The sequence below is a fragment of the Ranitomeya variabilis genome, chromosome 2 (genome assembly GCF_051348905.1).
Source record: "Ranitomeya variabilis isolate aRanVar5 chromosome 2, aRanVar5.hap1, whole genome shotgun sequence".
Lineage (NCBI taxonomy): Eukaryota > Metazoa > Chordata > Amphibia > Anura > Dendrobatidae > Ranitomeya > Ranitomeya variabilis.
In genome coordinates this window covers 165166707-165193082 of record NC_135233.1, presented here as the reverse complement: position 1 = coordinate 165193082, position 26376 = coordinate 165166707, and the positions used below count along the sequence as shown (strand labels likewise).

Genomic DNA, 26376 nt, shown 5'->3' with positions numbered 1-26376 from the left:
GTCCACGGCGCGGCCCACGGCTTCAGGAAGATGGCCGTAGGGAAACTGGTGATGCAATCGCTGTGAACACCGGGCCGTAGACACCTTTCTGCCACCTGCATCCTGAAGAAGGGACCCTGCTCAGGTGCACTCCGCCCACCGCCGCAGCATCGCCACACTTCTGCCGCCTCAGATTCCACTGCCGCAACCCTTCCAGTAAGCCTGCGTTCGCACCTTTAAGACGCACCCCCTATTTTCCTTCCAAATTTTGGGGGAAAAAAGTGCGTCTTATGGTGTGAAAAATACTGTACATATACACACATAGTGGCTATGGAAAGTATTCAGACCCCTTTAAATTTTTCGCTCTTTGTTTCATTGCAGGCATTTGGTAAATTCAAAAAAGTTCCTTTTATTTCTCATTAATGTACGCTCTGCACGGCATCTTGACTAAAAAAAAAGAAATGCAATTTTTGCAAAGTTACTCGGCATCTTGACTCGTGTTTAGTGTTTATATTTATCCTAAGGTTTTTACCTATGTTTTTTCTTCCTATGTATACACATAGTCCGAATGCAATTTTTATCACATTGGACCTTCTTCTTATTGTCTCCTTATGACTCTCTTTATGCTCTTGTTGCATTGGCACGTTAAACCTTTAAAATTAAAGCTGCACCATATCTCTTTATGTTACACATGACACTTAATATCTGCTAAAAATGTTTTTACCATATTCATATATACCGTAGTTGTGCAAACCTAGAAAGGAGCTTTCTGGAATGATATTGAACTTTTTGGGGTCTAAGGGGTATCGTTTCTCCTTATGGAGAGTGACATACCATCTCTGGCTTGTCAAGGTAAGGAGGCTTATTTGCCGTACAATGCTCCTCTGGGAATTTAAATATGCAAATTGCCTCTTCTGAGAAAAAGAGGACTTAAACTCTACAGCGCCACCTATTGGAAGTAGCGATCCTACAAGTCACAATCAACCCTTTAACGAGTCGTACAATATGACTTAGGATAAAAGCCAAATCAGTATCTCAATTCGCAGACACGGTGTTTCGGGCTGTTGGCCCTCGTCAGTGCGAAGCATGAGAACTGATTTGGCTAGGTGAGAGGCTCTGGACATGGGGTCTAAGGGGTATCGTTTATAGATAAGCCTCCTTACCTTGACAAGCCAGAGATGGTATGTCACTCTCCATAAGGAGAAACGTTACCCCTTAGACCCCATGTCCAGAGCCTCTCACCTAGCCAAATCAGTTCTCATGCTTCGCACTGACGAGGGCCAACAGCCCGAAACACCGTGTCTGCGAATTGAGATACTGATTTGGCTTTTATCCTAAGTCATATTGTACGACTCGTTAAAGGGTTCATTGTGACTTGTAGGATCGCTACTTCCAATAGGTGGCGCTGTAGAGTTTAAGTCCTCTTTTTCTCAGAAGAGGCAATTTGCATATTGAACTTTTTGTCACTCTTGTTATGGTTTTTTAAATAACTACGGTAATTCTGAATAAAAATAAAAAATCAAAAGCAGTACAAAATTATACCAGGATGCAAAAACCTCCCTGGTCTGTGCCAAACCTATGCAATAAATCCTGGAAAATGAAGGCAGCACACCAATAAATGAAGCAAATCTGTGCAGTTTGTTGGCCCATGTGCGACGTTTGGGTCCCAAGTGTGGACCTTTCTTTCTGCTTGAGGAAGGACCACACTTGGGACTGAAACGTCGCACATGGGCCAATAAACTGCACAGATTTATTGGTGAGCTGCCTTCATTTTCCTGGATTTAATGCTGAATAAAGATTTACTACGTTTTAGTGAAATTGCATCTGCTTCCACTTTTTCTTTGGGTACTATTGCCCAGTGATGTAGGCTGCAATTGAATTGCAGTATCTTTATTGTAGTAAGCGTGCCTTCATTTTTAGGGGTCTGGAATATTTATGGAAAATATCTCACCAAGTGAATACAGTAAGATTGATTCTGTGTGAACAAGTCCAGTGTGACAAGGTTGTCATCAGTGTGCTGTTTTGCAGTTCTTCACAGACAAATTACATTTTTAAGGTGTTTAGCTCTGTACAGTTTTTTCTTTTGTAACTTTTTTTTATATTTCTTAGGTCGCTAATATTTGGCCCACAAAATATGGCTTATTATTTGAGCGAAACAGCTACTCACATGAGATTCCTCAAAGTCCTCCAAGGTACGTTCTTTCTTTACCTCCAAAATGCTTTTCTCCTCTTGACGTGGTTGTATAAGGGAATGTGCAGACGATCAGGAACTGACAGCGCTTTGGGCGCAGCACATGTTCGCTGCTTCCAAAGCGCTGCCGGCTTTTGAACGCAGTTGATTCTGCATGTGTTCACTGAACTGTGTGGATTCACAGCGCCCAATACATTGTAGGGGTGAAATTTCTCCGCAAGATAAATAGGCATGCTGTGGTCTGGAGAGATGTGCCACATGTCCGTCCCGCGGGTGAGCCGCGGCGTCTGTGGACGCATAGTGGGCATGGGAATTCTTAAAATCCCATCCACTATGCTGTAACATCTGGCCGCTGCGGGTTGGACGGAGCACAAGTACATGGCGTCCAACCCTCAGCGTTTACTGATCGTGGGCACAAACCCTAGCTTATTTATTTAAAAAACAAATCATGTCAAAGTGGTATTGCTAAAGAATAGACTACTCTCAAACACATACATTCTTCACACATGAGCATCAGCTGAGAGAGAAGGGTTTCAGAAGATGGGAACACAAACAAAATGTCTTGATTCCTTTATTGGGTTACACAGAAATAATGGGTTAATTTACTGCTACCTGGAGGCTGACCCAAGTAATACATCCTAACAAAGGAAAATTGGCTTCTTCTCTCACTGCTTTCTCATTAAACTGAGGAGGCATGATACTTACAGACGAGGTATAGTCTGCTGGGGAGGAGTGTGTTTACAGCAAAGAGTACCTTAAAACATAACCTTTAATTAAACCAAATAAAACCCCAAATCGGTTATCAGTTTAGTTAAAAGCAGACAGAATAAAATATATATATATATATATATATATATATATATATATATATATATATATATATATATATATATATATATATATATATATATATATATATATATATATATACATACATACATACACTCACCGGCCACTTTATTAGGTACACCATGCTAGTAACGGGTTGGACCCCTTTTGCCTTCAGAACTGCCTCAATTCTTCGTGGCATAGATTCAACAAGGTGCTGGAAGCATTCCTCAGAGATTTTGGTCCATATTGACATGATGGCATCACACAGTTGCCGCAGATTTGTCGGCTGCACATCCCAAAGATGCTCCATACAAGGCAGGATGGATCCATGCTTTCATGTTGTTTACGCCAAATTCTGACCCTACCATCCGAATGTTGCAGCAGAAATCGAGACTCATCAGACCAAGCAACGTTTTTCCAATCTTCTACTGTCCAATTTCGATGAGCTTGTACAAATTGTAGCCTCAGTTTCCTGTTCTTAGCTGAAAGGAGTGGTACCCGGTGTGGTCTTCTGCTGCTGTAGCCCATCTGCCTCAAAGTTCGACGTACTGTGCGTTCAGAGATGCTCTTAGGCCTACCTTGGTTGTAACGGGTGGCGATTTGAGTCACTGTTGCCTTTCTATCAGCTCGAACCAGTCTGCCCATTCTCCTCTGACCTCTGGCATCAACAAGGCATTTCCGCCCACAGAACTGCCGCTCACTGGATTTTTTTTCTTTTTCGGACCATTCTTTGTAAACCCTAGAGATGGTTGTGCGTGAAAATCCCAGTAGATCAGCAGTTTCTGAAATACTCAGACCAGCCCTTCTGGCACCAACAACCATGCCACGTTCAAAGGCACTCAAATCACCTTTCTTCCCCATACTGATGCTCGGTTTGAACTGCAGGAGATTGTCTTGACCATGTCTACATGCCTAAATGCACTGAGTTGCCGCCATGTGATTGGCTGATTAGAAATTAAGTGTTAACAAGAAGTTGGACAGGTGTACCTAATAAAGTGGCCAGTGAGTGTATATATATATATATATATATATATATATATATATATATCTATGTCTATCATACCTGGTTTTTAAATATATGTATATACAACATATAAAGTGCCCAAGACACAACCAGTGTAAATAAAAAATGGAAAGGTCTCACCCTTATCTTGAGACACCTGTTCATGGGGTCACCGCATAGTAGAAAAACGGGATGGGGCAAGGGGGGGCGAATGTATAACCCCTAAACTCCCCTGTTGTGCCCCATATGAAAGATCCTGCCCCAAAAAGGGCAGTACCCAAGTGATGCCAAATAATATCATGCGCACCCCAAAACCCCCCCCCCCCCTACACACACACACACACGCGCGCGCACACACGCTGGGGAGAAGCCAATTTTCCTTTTTTAGGATGTATTATTTGTGTCAGTCTCCAGGTGGCAGCATCCTAACCCATGGTTTCTGTGTGCCCAAGTGAAGACAACGAGAAAGATTTTAAACTTAAAGGACCAAAAATCTTTATTTTTAGCAATTAAATTTTTTTAAAGCACTCTGGCAATGACAACCACAGGGGTCTGCTGCAGACCGAGGTTTGTCATGCCAACCCATCGGCGACCCGTGGTCATGTGGCATGCGCACTGATGGATGGGATTAGTGACGTGCTTCCGGTACGATAACATTAAATCCCACTGTCAGAGATTGGCAGTGGCGTTTAGTGGGTTAACAGCCGCGAGTGGATCGTGATTCCACCCATGGCTGTTAGGGGCACATGTCAGCTGTTTAAAACAGTTGACATGTGCTGGGAAAGATGTGGGATCAGCGCTGGAGCCCACATCAAAGGGAGAGACATGACATGCGCAGTACATGTACGGCACATATCGTGAATGGGTTAATCAGTGCTACAGTGGCAATTTGATAGTGTGTAGGTTACTTAGCAAAATTCTGCTTACAGGTTTGTTTTAAGGGGTCATTTTTACTGCCCAATGATTGCCGTAATGGCAGACTAGTACTCTAGTGCCATCTACTGGAAGTAGCAATCCTAAAAGTCAATATTAACCCTTTAATGAGCCTTGCCATATGACTAAGGATAATGGCCACACCAGAATCTCATATTTGGCTGTTTTTCTAAGTCATCTGGCAATGCTTGGTAAAGGGTCTATGTTGACTTTTAGGATTGCTACATCCAATAGGTGACTCTAGAGTTCTAGTCCACCTCTGTGAAGAGGCAATTTGCATAATTAGTTTCCCAGAGGAGCATGCATGGCCTAGAAGTCTCCTGACACTGGCATGCCAGGCATATACCTTTCCAAAAAAGAGAAACATTATTCCCTAGATGACATAATGGCAAAATAAAAAAAAAACAAAAAACAATGTGGGTTTGTCTTTTTCTCACCATCTCACCCATCTTATTTCAGTATGTTATATGATAAAGTGAAAGTTGTCTTTCAAAACTACAGCTTGTGCCAAAATAAGCAAGCCCTCGTACTGTGCTGTTACCACAAAATAAGAAAAGATATGGCCCTTGGAAAGTAGGGGAGGCAAAGACAAGAGCAACAAAATAACAATTATGCTGGTCATCCTTCTCTACTCCTGGTTTTCCTCTTCTTTTTCAGAGGCATCTGACAGAATAAAATATAAATTACAATATGTATATATGTATATATTTTTTTAATTTTAGGGAACCTTTACCGACTATGTTCAGCATGTTGCATCCTTTAGATGAAATTACCCCAGTAGTTTGCAAATCGGGAGGTGAGTTATAGTTTTCAACAATTCCATGCCCACGTCTGTATGCTGGAGTCAATATGGCAATGTGTATTGTTTATCTTTGATTGTAGGGTTATTTGGCAGCAGAGTCCAGTATGTCTCCGATCACACTATGCGAATAGTTTTCACCAGTGCTGACCCTTCCATAGTGATGACATATGATACTGTGCAGGGCTCGCATACTGTATGGGCTCTAAGGAAGGTGAAAACAGAGGTAAGACAGACAATGAGCCAATTGTCACAATAGGATATAGGAGGCTACGACATGTATTGATGATGTCCTGTTGGTTAGCTGTGCACTCTTGAAAATCTTTATTTAGTTTTAACCTTAACAGTGTAAGGTGCTAATAAAGAAGTTGCGCTCCCATATTTTTCTTTTCCTTTTTTTCTTTCAATCCATTAGTACCGTATTTTTTGGCATATAAGACGCACTTTTTCCCCCCCAAAAAAGGGGGGAAAATGGGGGGTGCGTCTTATATTCGCAATGCAGGCTTACCGTGGACCGTGGCGGCAGAGGTGCGGCGGCAGAGGTGTGGCGGCAGAGGTGTGGAGATGAGGAGGCGCAGTGAGCGGGGTCCCTTTCCCCGGTGAGGGGATGCAGCAGCCCGGTAATGCAGCAGAGCTGGGTGAATCCTGTTGTTGTCGGTGCGCGCGGCCATCTTCCTGAGGCCGCGCGTGCGCAGATGGAGGTCTCTGCTGCCCGGGGCTTCAGGAAAATGGCCGCGGGATGCCGCGCGTGCGCAGATGGGGATCGCGGCGGCCATTTTCCTGAAGCCCCGGGCAGCAGAGCTCCATCTGCGAACGCGCGGCCTCAGGAAGATGGCCGCGCGCACCGATAACAACAGGATTCACCCGGCTCTGCTGCATTACCGGGGCTGCTGCATCACCTCACCGGGGAAAGGGACCCCGCTCACTGCGCCTCCTCATCTCCACACCTCTGCCACCGCGGTAACAACAGGATTCACCCGGCTCTGCTGCATTACCGGGGCTGCTGCATCACCTCACCAGGGAAAGGGACCCCGCTCACTGCGCCTCCTCGTCTCCACACCTCTGCCACCGCGGTAACAACAGGATTCACCCGGCTCTGCTGCATTACCGGGCTGCTGCATCACCTCACCGGGGAAAGGGACCCCTCTCACGCCATACCTCTCACTGTGCCTCCTCATCCCAACACCTCTGCCGGTAACCACTGCTGCCACCCTCCCATGGACACCAGGCCGTGGCGTCGCCCACCTAAGCAGGAAGGGACCTTGTTCAGGTGCACGCCGTACCGCCTCACCCCACCTCTGCCGACACCATGCCTCCTGTGACCCTGCTCTGCCACCACCAGCCCACAGGTAAGATACTGTAAATTCGGACAATAAGACGGACCCCCATCTTATAAAAAATCTTTTTTTCTGCAATTTTCACCCCAAATTTGGGGTGCGTCTTATGGTCCAGTGCGTCTTATATGCCGAAAAATACGGTATTTCTCTCCCATAAAGTGACTGCAGACTTTTCGTTTTAGACCTGACAACACCTTTAACTTATTTGCATATCGATTTTAATTTTTCCTTTAATGTGTTGTTCTTCGCCTTTAGGAACAGAATGCAGTCTTGAAATATACCGATCAGTTGGGTACCCCGCAGCATGGGCTTATGAACAGCTCACTCACAGCTCATCTGCGCAGCGTGTCCAAAGGAGATTCCCCAGCAGCCTCTCCTTTCCAGAACTACTCTTCCCTCCACAGCCAGAGTCGCTCATTGTCTTCTCCTAGCATCCATTCTCGCTCCCATTCTCCCTCTATATCCAATATGGCTGCTCTCAGGTAATTCATGTTATAAACTTGTCTATTTCCTGTTTAATTTATTCCACATATCTCCTGTATTTATGTTGTGCCGTTACTTCATTATTATTTATTTTGACAGCACCATTGATTCCATGGTGCTGTACATGTGAAAAGGGGTTTACACACACTACATATATAAATGACAATATACAAACTACCAATGACAAGCTGGTACAAAGGGGGAAAGGCCCGGTCTTGCAGGCTTACAGTCTACAGCAGTGTTTCTTAGTTCTGACATGTATAGAAGGGACAGATTCTGGATGTCCTTGTAAGTTTGCTATACATACAGCATGGTTTGTTCTATTACTACTAGTACAGATACTTTGCTGCACTTATTTTACAATATATACACTGCTCAAAAAAATAAAGGGAACACTAAATTACCACATCCTAGATATCACTGAATGAAATATTCCAGTTGCAAATCTTTACTCATTACATAGTAGAATGCGTTGAGAACAGTAAAACACAAAAATAGTCAATGTAAATAAAAATATCCCACGGAGGTCTGGATTTGCAATGATACTCAAAATCAAAGTGGAAAATTAAATTACAGGTTGATCCAACGTTAGTGGATAAGCCTCAAGGCTAAGAAATGATGCTCAGTAGTGTGTGTGGCCTCCACGTGACTATATGACATCCCTAAAACGGTTGGGCATGGTCCGAAGCTGAGCTGTGTATAACCTCCCCACATTACTGACTAGCAGATGTCCGTGTACATGGTATAGTAACAGAAATCATGCAATCAGTGGTAGGATGTGGTTGGACTAGGAGGCATGAGGGCAGCTTGTCCTCCAGCAATATTCCACTGTTGATAAAACACTGATTGTATTGAAACAGCAAAACACAGCCTCTTAAGTAACACATTGCTGCAGTCGAGGTCTCTGACCCTACATCGTAGTGCGCTCAGATTATAAAGCAAAGACCTTCAGACATATTCCCTTTAAATACTATTTTTAATGTTTTTTTTCTCTCTTTCAGCCGTTCCCATTCACCTGCCTTAGGAGTGCACTCATTCTCTGGTATTCAGCGGTTTAATTTCTCCAGTTACACTCCATCACCAAAGAGATTAGGAACTTCCAATTCCCCCAACAGCACTTCTAGTGATTTCTTCTCTTCAGAAACAGAACCCATTGTCCCTGAACTGTGCATTGACCACCCCTGGACAGAGACCATTGCAAACACAAGGTAAAGGGGCTTAGATTAAAGGTTGTATGTCTACCCCAACCTCCAGGAAATGTTATCTGATAATGTGTTAATCCTTATTACCAGAGAAAAGAACTCTCAGGCTACAAAAGTATTTCTCACCACAGACTTGTGTGGGCAAAAGTTCCTGTGCTTCCTTGTAGAGTCCCAGCATCAGCTCAGGTAGGTGGTGTAGAACAGTAACTAATTGCTCTTGTAAACCTACTACACTTCTTAATTAGACAAGATGCAGAAACCTTTTTAGAGAACGGTGCATAAGAGCACCCATAGCCTTTCTGTGTTTACACCTGTCTGACCATTGTAGGGCAAAGCACATCGGACATTTACCAAAGCACAAACTGCTCTTTGGGCACTACGCTGTTGTACTTAGTATACAGTAGTTATTTACTACCAAAAGTGCTCCAAGGAATTGCAACTAGATATTCGGCATCAAGGTTATTGGCCCACAAGGCTAGACCAAGTGCTCAGCTTCATGGCAGTGATGTGTCTTAGGAGAACTGTTGTCATTCAGTAGGAGAATGCCTGTCACTAATTTGCTGACGGCGTAATACACTGCCGTACACAAGTATTGCAGTGTACTACAGTATATCGGCATTCAAGCTCCCTAGCTGTAACGTACCCTAAGAAAACTTGAAAAGTTTACATTTTTATTTATTTTTTTCTTTAGTGAGAAATGAAAAGTTTGGATATAGGCTAAAACCTTTTAAGAATTAAACCAAACTTGTATAAATGTGTATAGTAGTGGCTGGTTACATGTTTTCCAGGATGGTGAAGTTTGAGGAGAGTAATGACAAGTCACAGCTCATCTTTGGCTCTATCTCCAACATTTCAGCAAAGGATGCTGCACCAGTAGAGGTATGTGTATCTCTTCTGTCTGTCTATCTGTGTGTCTGTCTATTTGTGTTTACATATATGTACACTGGCTTGCAAAAGTATTCACCCACCTCCCCCTGGCATTTTTTGTGTTTTGCTACCTCACAACCTGGAATTTCACTTTTTTTTATTTTTGAGGGTTTGTGTAGCGCTTTTGCCAGCCATGCTGGTACTGCTCCGGCCCCAGTCTCCTGCGTGTGCATGCTGCACTTCCTGGCTGCGCGCCGTATGTGTGTGCATGCGTGCTTGCCTCTCTTGTTCTTATGGTGGCAGCGCGCACACATAGTAAAATGCCACCCAGCCAATAGCTTAGAGACATTTAGTATCAGGGTACACCTGTAAGATGTCTCCCGGTCTACTAAAACCAGTCTAAATGTAGCTTGAATCCGTGTTAGTAACCGTTCTGTAGAGGACCCAGAACTTACTAGTCTGAACGGAGACCTACACCGTGTGCACAATTATTAGGCAAGTAGTATTTTGATCACATGATACTTTTTATACATGTTGTCCTACTCCAAGGTGTTCAGGCTTGAGAGCCAACTACCAATTAAGTAAATCAGGTGCATCTCTGTAATGAGGAGGGGTGTTGCCTAATGACATCAAAACCCTATATAAGGTGTGCTTAATTATTAGGCAACTTCCTTTCCTTGGCAAAATGGGTCAGAAGAGAGATTTGACGGGCTCTGAAAAGTCCAAAATTGTGAGATGTCTTGCAGAGGGATGCAGCAGTCTTGAAATTGCCAAACTTTTTAACCGCGATCACTGAACAATCAAGAGTTTCATGGCAAATAGCCAACAGGGTCGCAAGAAGCGTGTTGGGCAAAAAAGGCGCAAAATAACTGCCCATGAATTGAGGAAAATCAAGCGTGAAGCTGCACAAGGAAAAGCACAAGGTGTGCGATACTCCGGGACATGGCCAAGGTAAGGAAGGCTGGAAAGCGACCACCTTTGAACAAGAAACATAAGATAAAACGTCCACACTGGGCCAAGAAATATCTTAAGACTGACTTTTCAAAGGTTTTATGGACTGATGAAATGAGAGTGACTCTTGATGGGCCAGATGGATGGGCCAGAAGCTGGATCAGTAAAGGGCAGAGAGCTCCACTCCGACTCAGATGCCAGCAAGGTCGAGGTGGGGTACTGGTATGGGCTGGTATCATCAAAGATGAACTTGTGGAACCTTTTCGGGTAGAGGATGGAGTGAAGCTCAACTCCCAGACCTACTGACAGTTTCTGGAAGACAACTTCTTCAAACAGTGGTACAGGAAGAAGTCGGTATCGTTCAAGAAAAACATGATTTTCATGCAGGACAATGCTCCATCACATGCCTCCAACTACTCCACAGCGTGGCTGGCCAGTAAAGGTCTCAAAGAAGAAAAAATAATGACATGGCCCTCTTGTTCACCTGATCTGAACCCCATAGAGAACCTGTAGTCCCTCATAAAATGTGAGATCTACAGCAAGGGAAAACAGTCCACCTCTCGGAACAGTGTCTGGGAGGCTGTGGTGGCTGCTGCACGCTATGTTGATCGTAAACAGATCAAGCAACTGACAATCTATGGATGGAAGGCAGTTGAGTGTCATCATAAAGAAAGGTCACTAATTTTTGGGGGTTTCATTTTTTTTTTTTTTTTTTTTTTTAATTTGTTTATTAACTCCAGAATAAAACAAACATTACACACATTTGCGTTTGTCATTATCAATTATACCATAGAGTACAAATAATTGCAGAGTATCATCGTATCCAAAGTTTACAGGGGTAATAAACTGTGCATGTTAAATCACTAGTACCTTATAAAATACCTATTATACAACATTAACTACTTTAACCATCAATAGTAAGTCACCGAAAGGGAAATCATACATAAATCCTGCTCTGTAAGCGATGTCCCCAAAACCACAAGTCCACCTTCTTGTGTAAGTACCTAGTCAGTGTAGACTATAGAGTATGATAAGAGGAATTCCATCTACCCCAGATCTTTTTGAATTTACCTGGACATCCTCTATTTTGGTAGTGTTCTTTCATACGGGATAATCGAATTCACCAAATCAATCCAAGTTCTGAGAGACGGGGAAGAACCACCCATCCACCTTAACGCCAGCACCTTCCGTGCCAGAAAGAGCGTCTCTCGAAGAAAGATCCCAGTATAATGATCCCAGGTCTCCGTATCCCACACCCCGAATAAGCAGGTCAATGGCTCAAGTGGGACAGGGATCGACAATAAAGATGTTAGTAATGTCGTCACCTCTTTCCAGTAATGAAGAACTACCGGGCACCTCCAAATCATATGAATAAAATCTGCATCATGTGTATGACACCGTAAGCAATCTGACGAGTGTAGGCGACCCATTCTGAAGAGTCGTGTCGGGGTCAGATAAGTCTGATATATAATATATAACTGGGTCATCCTGTTATTGACTGAAGGAGAAACTTTAGTTGGAGATTCCAGAATATCTTCCCATTCCTCTCCCAGTACATCGGGAAGAAGTCCCTCCCACTTCCCTTTGATAGAATTGATGGTAGACCCTACTCCCACGGATAATATGTATATAAAGAGGAAATGAGTCCTTGAGGACCCTGTGATTTGAGGATGCCTATCAGAGGTAAAGATGAGATCGCTCGACCTGTACCCACATTTCGTATGTGCGATTGGAAAGCTGACCTTAGCTGTAAATAACGGAAGAATTGAGATCTCTGGATGTTGTAAGTGTTCTGTAGTTGTTCGAAGGATACAAAAACCCCCTGGTCATGTACGTCGCCTACCGAGAGAACACCACACGAGATCCAAAACTCGGTAGATGGGTGATTCAATAGCTCTGGGAAACCACTATTGTTCCACAATGGCATTTCGGCTACTATATCTACAAATTTAATAACTCTTTTAATTTGTCTCCATATTAATCTCGCCAGTCGGAGTAAAGGTAGCAGACGAGGAGCACTAACTTTCTCAATCTCCAAGAACCCCAGTGGACAATCAATCCGGGCAGAATGAAGTAAATGACTCTCAGAATTAGGTAGGGAGTTATTGGGCATCCATTTGTTTATCGCTTTAGCTTTCCCGGCAAGGTAGTACAAGTAAAAGTCTGGCAGGGCTGCCCCACCCCCCTTTTTCGGTCTCTGTAAAGCAGATAGCTTAAGGTACCGTCACACTAGGCGATATCGCCAGCGATCCGTGACGTTGCAGCGACCTGGATAGCGATATCGCTGTATTTGACACGCAGCAGCGATCTGGATCCCGCTGTGAAATTGCTGGTCGCTGCTAGAAGGTCTGCACTTTATTTGGTCGCTAGGTCGCCGTGTATCGCCGTGTTTGACAGCAAAAGCAAGGATACCAGCGATATTTTACACTGGTAACCAGGGTAAACATCGGGTTACTAAGCGCAGGGCCGCGCTTAGTAACCCGATGTTTACCCTGGTTACCAGCGTAAAAGTTAAAAAAACAAACAGCACATACTCACCAGCGCGTCCTCCAGCCTCTGCTTCCTGACACTGACTGAGCGCCGGCCCTAAACTGAAAGTGAAAGCACAGCGGTGACGTCACCGCTGTGCTGTTAGGGCCGGAGCTCAGTCAGTGTCAGGAAGCAGAGGCTGGGGGACGCGCTGGTGAGTATGTGCTGTTTGTTTTTTTAACTTTTACGCTGGTAACCAGGGTAAACATCGGTTTACTAAGCGCGGCCCTGCGCTTAGCAACCCGATGTTTACCCTGGTTACCCGGGGACCTCGGCCTCGTTGGTCGCTGGAGAGCGGTCTGTGTGACAGCTCTCCAGCAACCAAACAGCGACGCTGCAGCGATCGGGATCGCTGTCGCTATCGCTGCAGCGTCGCTTAATGTGACGGTACCTTTAAGTTTGGGCCTGGTCTTCCCACATATAAAGGATGTGATTAAGGAGTTTAAATTCGCAAAGAAAGACTTGGGTATTGGCACAGCACTATGTTGAAAACAGTAATTAAGTTTGGGAAGCAATATCATTTTAATTAGATTAATGTGGCCTGCAACAGAGAGAGGGAGTTTGCTCCAGGTTATAAATTTAGATTTGACCAAATCCAGTATTGGATAAATGTTAAGTTGAAGGTCCAGCCAGCTACATTGAGACATATGGATACCTAGGTATTTGAAATTAGAGATGATAGGTAGCGACGAGAGAGTCTCGAGACAGGGCATCGGAGCATGAGACAGGGGCATCAGGGCAGAGTTATCCCAATTTATATTAAGACCGGAGAATTTACTAAATTTATCTATGGTCGCTATTACTTGTGGTAATGTTTCTTCTATTTTATCCATAAATATTATCATGTCATCGGCATAGAGTCCGATGGTATCCACACGGTCCGCAATATTTATTCCCTTAATATCCATGGAGGACCTTATGCGTATTGCCAAAGTCTCTATCGCAAGGGCAAAGAGAGCCGGGGATAGAGGACATCCTTGACGGGTTCCCCGATGCAAGGCAAAAGAATCAGAGATGGAGTTATTCACGATTATACGCGCCTTGGGATTCCTATATAGTGTGTCTATCCCTCTAATAAATTTATCCCCAAAACCGTATTTCTGTAGACACGCAGAGAGGAAAGGCCACTCGAGAGAGTCGAACGCCTTGGCTGTGTCTAGCGATGCTAGTGCCCAATTATTATCCGACTCTAGAGAACTATATTGAATCATTGATTGGACCCGCCTGATATTGATGGAAGTACTTTTCCCAGGCATAAAGCCGGTCTGGTCTGGGTGTACAAGGTCTAGTATGATCGTGTTTAGCCTAGTAGCTAAAATCTTGGTGAAAATTTTATAATCTACGTTCACCAGTGATATGGGGCGATACGATCCACATTCCAGAGGGTCCTTCCTCTCCTTCTTAAGTACAATAATATTTGCATCGTAAAATGTTTCAGGCATGGATTCTCCCTCCCATATACTCCGGAGCACCTTCAGTAAAAGTGGTGCCAGGTGACCTCGATATCTAATATATAAAGCTGAATGTGTGTATGTATGTGTGTATGTGTGTATGTATGTCCGGGATTGGCATCTGAACCGTCGCAGCTACAGCCACAAAATTTTGCACAGTCACACGTCTGGACTTCGAGAGCGTCATAGGCTATGTTGTGAGGTGAAATTTTAACCCCGCGCTTTTCAATTCACCAAACAATTTTGCCCCTATCTACATAATGGGGAAAAAGTGAAAGGAAAAGTGTTGGAGGCGTCGCAGCTACAGGCACAAAATTTTGCACAGTCACACGTCTGGACCCCGAGAGCGTCAAAGCTATGTTGTGAGGTGAAATTTTAACCCTGCGCTTTCCAATTCACCAAACAATGTTGCCCCTATCTACATAATGGGGAAAAAATGAAAGGAAAAGTGTTGGGAGGCAAATTAACAGCTGCCAGATGTGACCAAGGCGGACTTAAAGAATGAGAGCGATGGCGCCAAAGAGTATATACTGTACAGTTGCTAAGGTGGGGCCCCGACATGGTATAATCACCACACCACCACGGGGATATGAACACACACACAAAATGCGCCACACACACTACCACGTGCTCAAACACATATACCACCCTCAGCGCACATTTCACCACACATACACCAACCTTGCCACATAAAAGTTGAAACACAAAAGTCGCAGCTCAAAACTCGCCACACGCAAAACTCTCCACATGCAAAACTCGCCACACGTGCAAAACTCACCTCATGGAAAACTCACCACACGCAAAACTTGCACATATTCAAAATGTACCACACATAAAACTCGCCACGCGCAAAACTCGCCATGCGCAAAACTTGCACACAACTTGCTACACTAACCTGTCACATGCAACTCGACACACAAAAAGTTGCTACACGCATGTTGCCACACAAAACTCATCTCACAAAAGTCGCTACATGCATGTCGCCACACACAACTTGACACACGAAACTCGCCCTAAAACACACACAAGTCTGGTATTATCCTTCAAAAATAAAAATCTGATTAATAAGCAGACAAACTACAAGAGCAACAAATGTACCATATAGGAATCCGGCAGCTGTCAGTCACATGACCAGTTTATTATGTGTATGTGTGAGCTAATATATACTGCCAGGGGGTGGGCTTACTGTTGGCTGGGGATTTATCAGGCTGCCAATTTAGCTTACAAATACTGAGGTAAAAATACTGACCAAATAACGTGTGAACGAGGTCTAATACAGGAGGAGATGACATACAGATATATACTATATACAGGAGGAGATGACACACCGGTATATACTATATGCAGGAGGAGATGACACACAGATATATACTATACACAGGAGAGATGACACACAGGTATATACTATATAGAGGAGGAGATGACATACAGGTACATACTACATACAGCAGGAGATGACATACAGGTATATACTATATACAGAAGGAGATGTGTTGTGAAATTGGATTCTGGGCTCCCCCGGTGGCCACTTGTGGAATTTAACTTGTGTGCATCATCCCCTCTGTTCACCTGCTCCTATCAGGATGTGGGAGTCGCTATATAACCTTGCTCCTCTGTCAGTTTCATGCCGGTCAACAATGTAATCAGTAGCCTTTCTGTGCATGTTCCTGCTACTAGACAACTCCCAGCTAAGTTGGACTTTTGTCCTTGTGTGTTTTTGCATTTTGTTCCTGTTCACAGCTGCTGTTTCGTTACTGTGTCTGGAAAGCTCTTGTGAGCGGAAATTGCCACTCTGGTGTTATGAGTTAATGCTAGAGTCTTAAAGTAATTTCTGGATGGTGTTTTGATAGGGTTTTCTGCTGACCATGAAAGTGCCCTTTCTGTCTTCATGCTATCTAGTAAGCGGACCTCGATTTTGCTAAACCTATTTTCATACTACGTTTGTCATTTCATCTAAAATCACCGCCAATATATGTGGGGGCCTCTGTCTGCCTTTTGGGAAAATTTCTCTAGAGGTGAGCCAGGACTGTCTTTTCCTCTGTTAGGATTAGGTAGTTCTCCGGCTGGCGCTGGGCATCTAGGGATAAAAAAACGTAGGCATGCTACCCGGCCACTTCTAGTTGTGCGGCAGGTTTAGTTCATGGTCAATATAGTTTCCATCTTCCAAGAGCTAGTTCTCATATATGCTGGGCTATGTTCTCTCGCCATTGAGAATCATGACAGTTTGACCGGCCCAAAAAAGGGTTAAATTACTGGCTGAGAAAGGAGAGAAAAAAGAAGTCTGCTACAATTTTTTTTTTTTTTTTTTCTCCTCTAGTTCTGAGTGTGCTCTTAATTGAATCACTTGCTAGTCTGCCTATACTGCAGCCTTCCTCTCTTCCTCTCCTTCTAATCCTTGACTGGCTCTGTGTTCACCTGTTTCAAATGGATCTTCAGAGTGTAGCTACAGGTTTGAATAATCTCGCCACAAAGGTACAAAATTTGCAAGATTTTGTTGTTCATGCACCTATGTCTGAGCCTAGAATTCCTTTGCCTGAATTCTTCTCGGGGAATAGATCTCACTTTCAAAATTTTAAAAATAATTGCAAATTGTTTTTGTCCCTGAAGTCTCGCTCTGCCGGAGACCCTGCACAGCAGGTCAGGATTGTAATTTCCTTGCTCCGGGGCGACCCTCAAGACTGGGCTTTTGCATTGGCACCAGGGGATCCTGCGTTGCTCAATGTGGATGCGTTTTTTCTGGCCTTGGGGTTGCTTTATGAGGAACCTCATTTAGAGCTTCAGGCGGAAAAGGCCTTGATGTCCTTGTCTCAGGGGCAAGATGAAGCTGAAATATACTGCCAAAAATTCCGCAAATGGTCTGTGCTTACTCAGTGGAATGAGTGCGCCCTGGCGGCGATTCGCAGAGAAGTTCCGACTGCTCCGTGATGAGACCTTGTGCTTTTTTTTCCCGTAAATTTTCGCCCGCCGAGCGGAATTATGATATTGGGAATCGGGAGCTTTTGGCCATGAAGTGGGCTTTTGAGGAGTGGCGTCACTGGCTTGAGGGGGCCAGACATCAGGTGGTGGTATTGACTGACCACAAAAATTTAATTTACCTTGAGTCTGCCAGGCGCCTGAATCCTAGACAAGCGCGCTGGTCGTTGTTTTTCTCTCGGTTTAATTTTGTGGTGTCTTACCTACCGGGTTCTAAGAATGTTAAGGCGGATGCCCTTTCTAGGAGTTTTGAGCCTGACTCCCCTGGTAATTCTGAGCCCACAGGTATCCTTAAAGATGGAGTGATATTGTCTGCCGTTTCTCCAGACCTGCGGCGGGCCTTGAAGGAGTTTCAGGCGGATAGACCTGATCGTTGCCCACCTGGTAGACTGTTTGTTCCTGATGATTGGACCAGTAGAGTCATCTCTGAGGTTCATTCTTCTGCGTTGGCAGGTCATCCTGGAATCTTTGGTACCAGGGATTTGGTGGCAAGGTCCTTCTGGTGGCCTTCCCTGTCACGAGATGTGCGAGGCTTTGTGCAGTCTTGTGACGTTTGTGCTCGGGCCAAGCCTTGTTGTTCTCGGGCTAGTGGATTGTTGTTACCCTTGCCTATCCCGAAGAGGCCTTGGACACACATCTCGATGGATTTTATTTCGGATCTGCCTGTTTCTCAGAAGATGTCTGTCATCTGGGTGGTGTGTGACCGTTTCTCTAAGATGGTCCATCTGGTTCCCTTGCCTAAGTTGCCTTCTTCTTCCGAGTTGGTTCCTCTGTTTTTTCAAAATGTTGTTCGTTTGCATGGTATTCCGGAGAATATCGTTTCTGACAGAGGGACCCAATTCATGTCTAGATTTTGGCGGGCATTCTGTGCTAGGATGGGCATAGATTTGTCTTTTTCGTCTGCTTTCCATCCTCAGACTAATGGCCAGACCGAGCGGACTAATCAGACCTTGGAGACATATTTGAGGTGTTTTGTGTCTGCGGATCAGGATGATTGGGTTGCTTTTTTGCCTTTGGCGGAGTTCGCCCTCAATAATCGGGCCAGCTCTGCCACCTTGGTGTCCCCGTTTTTCTGTAATTCGGGGTTTCATCCTCGATTTTCCTCCGGTCAAGTGGAATCTTCGGATTGTCCTGGAGTGGATGCTGTGGTGGAGAGGTTGCATCAGATTTGGGGGCAGGTGGTGGACAATTTGAAGTTGTCCCAGGAGAAGACTCAGCTTTTTGCCAACCGCCGTCGTCGTGTTGGTCCTCGGCTTTGTGTTGGGGACTTGGTGTGGTTGTCTTCTCGTTTTGTCCCTATGAGGGTTTCTTCTCCTAAGTTTAAGCCTCGGTTCATCGGCCCGTACAAGATATTGGAGATTCTTAACCCTGTGTCCTTCCGTTTGGACCTCCCTGCATCCTTTTCGATTCATAATGTTTTTCATCGGTCATTGTTGCGCAGGTATGAGGTACCAGCTGTGCCTTCCGTTGAGCCTCCTGCTCCGGTGTTGGTTGAGGGTGAGTTGGAGTACGTTGTGGAAAAGATCTTGGACTCTCGTGTTTCCAGACGGAAACTCCAGTATCTGGTCAAATGGAAGGGATACGGTCAGGAGGATAATTCTTGGGTCACTGCCTCTGATGTTCATGCCTCCGATCTTGTCCGTGCCTTTCATAGGGCTCATCCTGATCGCCCTGGTGGTTCTGGTGAGGGTTCGGTGCCCCCTCCTTGAGGGGAGGGGTACTGTTGTGAAATTGGATTCTGGGCTCCCCCGGTGGCCACTTGTGGAATTTAACTTGTGTGCATCATCCCCTCTGTTCACCTGCTCCTATCAGGATGTGGGAGTCGCTATATAACCTTGCTCCTCTGTCAGTTTCATGCCGGTCAACAATGTAATCAGTAGCCTTTCTGTGCATGTTCCTGCTACTAGACAACTCCCAGCTAAGTTGGACTTTTGTCCTTGTGTGTTTTTGCATTTTGTTCCTGTTCACAGCTGCTGTTTCGTTACTGTGTCTGGAAAGCTCTTGTGAGCGGAAATTGCCACTCTGGTGTTATGAGTTAATGCTAGAGTCTTAAAGTAATTTCTGGATGGTGTTTTGATAGGGTTTTCTGCTGACCATGAAAGTGCCCTTTCTGTCTTCATGCTATCTAGTAAGCGGACCTCGATTTTGCTAAACCTATTTTCATACTACGTTTGTCATTTCATCTAAAATCACCGCCAATATATGTGGGGGCCTCTGTCTGCCTTTTGGGAAAATTTCTCTAGAGGTGAGCCAGGACTGTCTTTTCCTCTGTTAGGATTAGGTAGTTCTCCGGCTGGCGCTGGGCATCTAGGGATAAAAAAACGTAGGCATGCTACCCGGCCACTTCTAGTTGTGCGGCAGGTTTAGTTCATGGTCAGTATAGTTTCCATCTTCCAAGAGCTAGTTCTCATATATGCTGGGCTATGTTCTCTCGCCATTGAGAATCATGACAGAGATGACACACAGGTATATACTATATACAGGAGCAGATTACCTACAGGTATATAGTATATACAGGAGGAGATGACACACAGGTATATACTATATACAGGAGGAGATTACATACAGGTATATACTATATATAGGAGGAGATGACATACAGGTATATACTATATACAGAGGAGATGACACACAGCAGGTATATACTATATACAGGGGAGATGACATACAGGTATATACTATATACAGGAGATGACACACAGGTGTATACTATATATAAGGGAGATGACAAACATGTATATACTGAGATGAAAATGAGAGATGTGAGGGTGAAAATGAGAGGCGTGATGGGAAAATAAGAGAAGTGAGGTGCTATAACTAACCACAGATATTTACTATGCCCAGGCAACGCCGGGCTCTTCAGCTAGCTTAGATTTACAATCTCCATGCTTTTCTCATGGTCAACTTTATGTGGCCTGTTCAAGAGTTGGAACAGCCAAAAATCTGTCTTTGCACCTGAAGGAAAAACTAAGAATGTCGTTAATCAAAAGGCTCTCGAATAAGTAGTAGAAGATTACTTCACATTACTTGGCCAATTTAGTTAAATCTGTGTGGAATATCTCTGGTGTTGAAATATATGTTGTAAAATGCTTCTATTAGCTTAGTTTTTGCCTTTTAATAATTACATTTCTATCTATTTGTTTTGTGGTTTTTTTGTGCAGAATAAATTTTTGTTAACACATTCTATTTTGCTAACAGCAGTTATTACCCCGGGCGAAGCCGGGCAGTACAGCTAGTTTTCTATATAACTCGACGGAAAATCCGTCGGGTCCAGGGGCTTTCCCAGTGGCCATATCCGTGATAGCATGCTCCACTTCATCCAAAGTAAACTCAGCCTCCATAAAGGCTTGGTGGGCTGGACTCAGTGAGGGGAACGTTATGTCCGATAAATAGTCTAAACATTCAGGGACACCAAGACCACTACTAGACTTGTATAAAGATTTATAGTAATCATGAAAACACCGGAGAATTTCCTCAGTAGAAGATACCAATGAACCATCAGGTGCCCGGATCTGTAGTATTGTATTAGAGGTGTTATGTTGGCGTACTAAAAAAGCTAGAAGTGTACTGGCCTGATTCCCCAATTCAAAATAGGATTGACGGGTAAAGAATAATTTGCTTTTTGATTTAGTGTCTATATGTTGAGTATATAACCTCTGGGAAGTAAGCCATTCTACCCTGTTGCCACTGGTTTGATTAGTTACATAAGCGGCCTCCGAGTCCCTCAGCCGCCGCTCCATCTCATCATCTTCCCTTGCCGTTATCCTTTTGATATAAGAAATTGTGGAGGACAAACATCCCCTTAGGTATGCTTTTAGAGTATCCCAAAACAAACTAAGATTTGGAGGGTCTGGATGGGTAGAGATAAAGCAGTTCAGCTGATCAACCGTTCTATCACTAGAGTCTATTAATTTCAACCAAAAGGGATTCAATTTCCAGGGTATATTATTATTTGACTGACCGTATTTAAGTTTAAGAATAACTGGACTGTGGTCCGATATCCCCCTATTGCCATGCTCAACACTATCCACCCACAATGCCAGGCCACTAGATCCAAATATGTAGTCTATACGAGATAGAGACCGCCTAGTTGATGAGTGGCAAGTGTAATCCCTTATCTCAGGGTGACGTGTTCTCCACAGGTCCAGCCATCCGCTACCACCCATAAACAGTGCCAATTGGGAGGGGGATTGAGGAGGAGGCCCCTCAGATATCACGTCGTCTAGTCTCAATCTATCCATGGAGTTATCCATGACTAAATTAAAATCTCCCATACAAATAACACTAGCATCAGGATAATTTAGGGAGAAACCCATTGCCATGCGGAGAACCGATATATTAGCCGGGGGGGGGGGGGTTATAGACACATAGTATCACGTATTCCCGTGTGTTAATAAAGGCGTGCACAAAAACAAAGCGACCCTCGGGATCCCGTCATGCCTCCCTAGCCTCCCATCTAACATTCCTATGTATCAGCAGAGAGACCCCTCTTGAATAGCTGGTATGGAATGCGTGAAGGGACCACTGCACCCACGGCTTTTGTGTACATTTAGCTGTGTCTCTGGTCAGATGTGTCTCTACAAGAGCTACAACATGGGGATGATAACATTTAATCTGCGGAAAATACCTTGATTTTCTTTCGGGTAGTCTTAATACCCCGTATATTCCACGTCATGCATATAATCTCAGACCCCATATCCAGACTTAGGAAAAGGAATAATATACACCGTAACTTGAGCAGGGATCAGGGACATCACGCAGAGCACAAAATTACCAATGGCGACTAACGAACATATCAAACAATCAAAACTGGTGTAAAAACCCAAACAGAACAGAGCTTGAACAGTGGAGGAGTATAATCCTACACTCCTACAGTCAAATAGAAAAGGGGATACCCTCACTGGAACCAGTGTCCGGTATTGTTGATAAGCTCAGCACCTATACGGAGAGCTCCAATTTGTGTTGCCATTAGACAAGGAGAACAACTTAGGAGTCTGGCACACTAGACACCTTGTATGACCGCAACCATTCGGCTACCTCCGCCGGATCTGTAAAGAACAAGGAAGAGCCTTCATGGACAATGCGGAGCTGAGCTGGGTAAAGCATGGAATAAATGATGTTTTTTTCCTTGAGCTGCTTCTTAACTACCATAAATCGAACCCGCTGTTTTTGGAGCTCCATGGAGAAATCTGGGAAAATTGAAATAGTAGCGTTATTGAACTTAATAGGGCCCTTCTGCCGCGCCAAGCGAAGAATCGCATCCCTGTCTCTACAATTGACGAGACGCGCCAAAAAAGGCAGGGGTGGAGTTCCTAGGGGAAGAGGTCTCGTTGGAACCCTATGGGCCCTCTCCACAGAAAATGTTGAGGAGAATCCATCTCCCAGGGAGGTTTTAAGCCAGTCCTCGAGAAATTGCTCAGGTTGCTGACCCTCCAAGCGCTCCGGCAGGCCGATAATTCGAATGTTATTGTGGCGCAATCTGTTTTCCAGGTCCTCCGCTTTTTGTTTCCAGGCATTCACAGAGCCGGCGGCCTTTGACAGCTTAGCTTCCATAATAATAATAATAATAATAATAATTTTTATTTATATAGCGCCAACATATTCCGCAGCGCTTTACAACTTATAGAGGGGACTTGTACAGACAATAGACATTACAACATAACAGAAATCACAGTTCAAAATAGATACCAGGAGGAATGAGGGCCCTGCTCGCAAGCTTACAAACTAGGAGGAAAAGGGGAGACACGAGAGATGGATGGTAACAATTGCTTTAGTTATTTGGACCAGCCATAGTGTAAGGCTCGGGTGTTCATGTAAAGCTGCATGAACCAGTTAACTGCCTAAGTATGTAGCAGTACAGACACAGAGTGCTATTAACTGCATAAAGTGTATGAGAACACGATGCAAGGAACCTGATTATGTGTTTTGTTTTTGTTTTTTTTCTATTTTTAATAGGCCACACAGGGATAGTTAGGTTAATGCGTTGAGGCGGTAGGCCAGTCTGAACAACTGCGTTTTTAGGGCACGCTTAAAACTGTGGGGATTGGGGATTAATCGTATTAACCTAGGTAGTGCATTCCAAAGAATCGGCGCAGCACGTGTAAAGTCTTGGAGACGGGAGTGGGAGGTTCTGATTATTGAGGATGCTAACCTGAGGTCATTAGCGGAGCGGAGGGCACGGGTAGGGTGGTAGACTGAGACCAGAGAGGAGATGTAGGGTGGTGCTGAGCCATGGAGTGCTTTGTGGATGAGGGTAGTAGTTTTGTACTGGATTCTGGAGTGGATGGGTAGCCAGTGTAATGACTGGCACAAGGTAGAGGCATCGGTGTAACGGTTGGTGAGGAATATGATCCTGGCAGCAGCATTCAGGACAGATTGGAGCGGGGAGAGTTTGGTAAGAGGGAGGCCGATTAGTAGAGAGTTACAATAGTCCAGACGGGAATGAATAAGAGAAACAGTAAGAGTTTTTGCAGAGTCGAGAGTAAGAAAAGGGCGAATTCTAGAAATGTTTTTGAGATGCATATAAGAAGAGCGAGCCAGTGATCGGATGTGGGGGGTGAATGAAAGCTCGGAATCAAGGATAACCCCAAGGCAGCGGGCATGTTGCTTTGGAGTAATGGTGGAACCACACACGGAGATGGCATAGGGGTAATGGTGTCCTCTATATGAGACACTCTTGTTTCAACCTCCGAGATACGCCCTCTCATAGCTTGTATATCATGCCACAGACGACCCAGTTCAGTATGTACGTCCTGTATTTTTTCTGTAAGAAGATCTAGTGAGGGATATAGCCTGCATCAATTGCTCAGACACTTGTTTGAGTCAGTTCGTCTTGTTCTCCCTCCTCATTACTGTCAGAAAGACGATTTTTACGTTGGTTCTGCGTGGGATTATTTCTGAGAGTGCGTACATTATCAGTGGCATCCTCTCTGGCATATTTCTTTAATTTGTCAGCAGCCCCCGCTCCTTTGGAATGATGCATGGCGATCAACAGAAGGACCCCACAAAAGGACCACACTCGTAGTTATGGCTGGTCTGTTCCCCAACAACAGTCTCGGCAGAGTCAAACACTGGAGTAGATCCCAGAAAGGTTACTGGCCAGGCAAAAAGAATGTCAGGGGTTTATAAAGCAGCAACTGAGGAATCACCCAGGCACTGCGCCTTAGAGCAGCCTCACAGCCCCCACAGTTAGAGCAGCAGGGAGGGGGTTAATCCCTCCAGAGTTATGGCGCTGGCAGGAGTTTGTCTGATAAGGGTGTGCAGGGCCCAATCTTCCAGGGCACACACCGCACCACCCCTCTACTGTCTCAGGTTACTAGCACACCTCCTGAGCTGCACCGCAGTTATACTATAAAGCGCCGCTCCCCTTGCTGTTGGAGTGCGCGCTGCAATGATGGACGCCGACCGCTCCAGACCCCAGCACCTGTATTCCGGTGTTCCACAGTGCTCCCCCGCTACAGCGTAGGCATCTATCGTGTCTCAGGGGAAGACACCCGGCTTCGGCAAACGCCGGCGCTGTGTCCTGCTCGTCGGAGCGTGCGCTCAAAGATGGCCGCCGCAGCCCAGGGATTCTGCCGCCCGTCCAGGCCGCCTCAGCGCCCGACGTCCCAGGGCTCCAAAACTGCCGTCTAAGGAGATTACCGGGCTCCTGAGGTCCCGAGGGCACCGTTCTAGCCGGTACAATCGTTGAGTCAGGGGTTTTTATGGCAGGATAAGGACCAGGATGGCCGGAGCTCCCACGAGGTGCGTCCTCTCTTCTGTATTACATAGCCACACTGGGGTGTTTATTTTTGCATGTCAGAAATGTTTATTTCTAAATTTTGTGCAGTTATATTAGTTTACCTGGTGAAAATAAGTGAGATGGGAATAGATTTGGTTTTTATTAAGTTGCCTAATAATTCTGCACAGTAATAGTTACCTGCAAACAGATATCCTCCTAAGATAGCCAAATCTAAAAAAAAACCACTCCAACTTCCAAAAATATTAAGCTTTGATATTTGAGTCTTTTGGGTTGATTGAGAACATAGTTGATGATCAATAATAAAAATAATCCTCTAAAATACAACTTGCCTAATAATTCTGCACACAGTGTAGTCCTTAATCCGTGTCGGTGAACCTGACCAGTGAGGTCAGCAACTGCAGTACTGGGTTCTGCCTAGGAGTGGTACCTGGCGGCTACCTGCAGCCCAGCCTGACAGCACCTTCAGGAGCTCCAGTGCACAACAGGTAGCCGCTTGGCTACACCCCTTCCTAGGCATATTCGGCCCGTAGGCACAGTGGGTCCACGAACCTCGTGCGCCACCTGCGGGCGTAACAGTTTGCCTCAGTTCATGTAAACAACATGACTAACACTGTGAACATCTAGTTTTCCTTTACTGTGAAGCAAACAACAAATAAGACAAAATTACTGAAAACTTCAAGGGAATCTGTGACCCCCAAAATCGATGGTGAGGTAAGTCCACCGGCATCAGGGGGCTTATCTACAGCATTCTGTAATGCTGTAGATAAGCCCCCGATGTATCCTAAAAGATGAGAAAAAGACGTAAGATTATACTCACCTGGGGGGGTTCCCGCTGCTGGTCCGGGTCCGGCGCCTCCCATCTTCATCAGATGACGTCCTCTTCTGGTCTTCACTCCGGCGCAGGCGTACTTTGTCCTGTTGAGGGCAGTGTAAAGTACTGCAGTGCGCAGGCGTGGACCTCTCTGACCTTTCCCGGTGCCAGCGCACTGCAGTACTTTGCTCTGCCCTCAACAGGGCAGACAAAGTACGCCTGCGCAGGAGCCGCAGCGTGAAGACGAGAAGAGGACGTCATTTGATGAAGATGGGAGGCGCCGGACCTGGACCAG

General features: G+C 45.0%; 1 protein-coding gene across 1 annotated transcript in view; it reads left to right on the top strand.

The window, feature by feature from the left end:
* The window catches only part of ANAPC1 (anaphase promoting complex subunit 1), a 258672-nt gene that overhangs the window by 20306 nt on the left and 211990 nt on the right, over positions 1–26376 (top strand). Inside the window, exons 5-11 of the mRNA XM_077283141.1 lie at positions 2089–2171; positions 5660–5733; positions 5820–5962; positions 7329–7555; positions 8558–8764; positions 8849–8944; positions 9547–9637. Coding sequence (XP_077139256.1) covers positions 2089–2171; positions 5660–5733; positions 5820–5962; positions 7329–7555; positions 8558–8764; positions 8849–8944; positions 9547–9637 — 921 coding nt within the window. The remainder of the gene's footprint in view (positions 1–2088; positions 2172–5659; positions 5734–5819; positions 5963–7328; positions 7556–8557; positions 8765–8848; positions 8945–9546; positions 9638–26376) is intronic.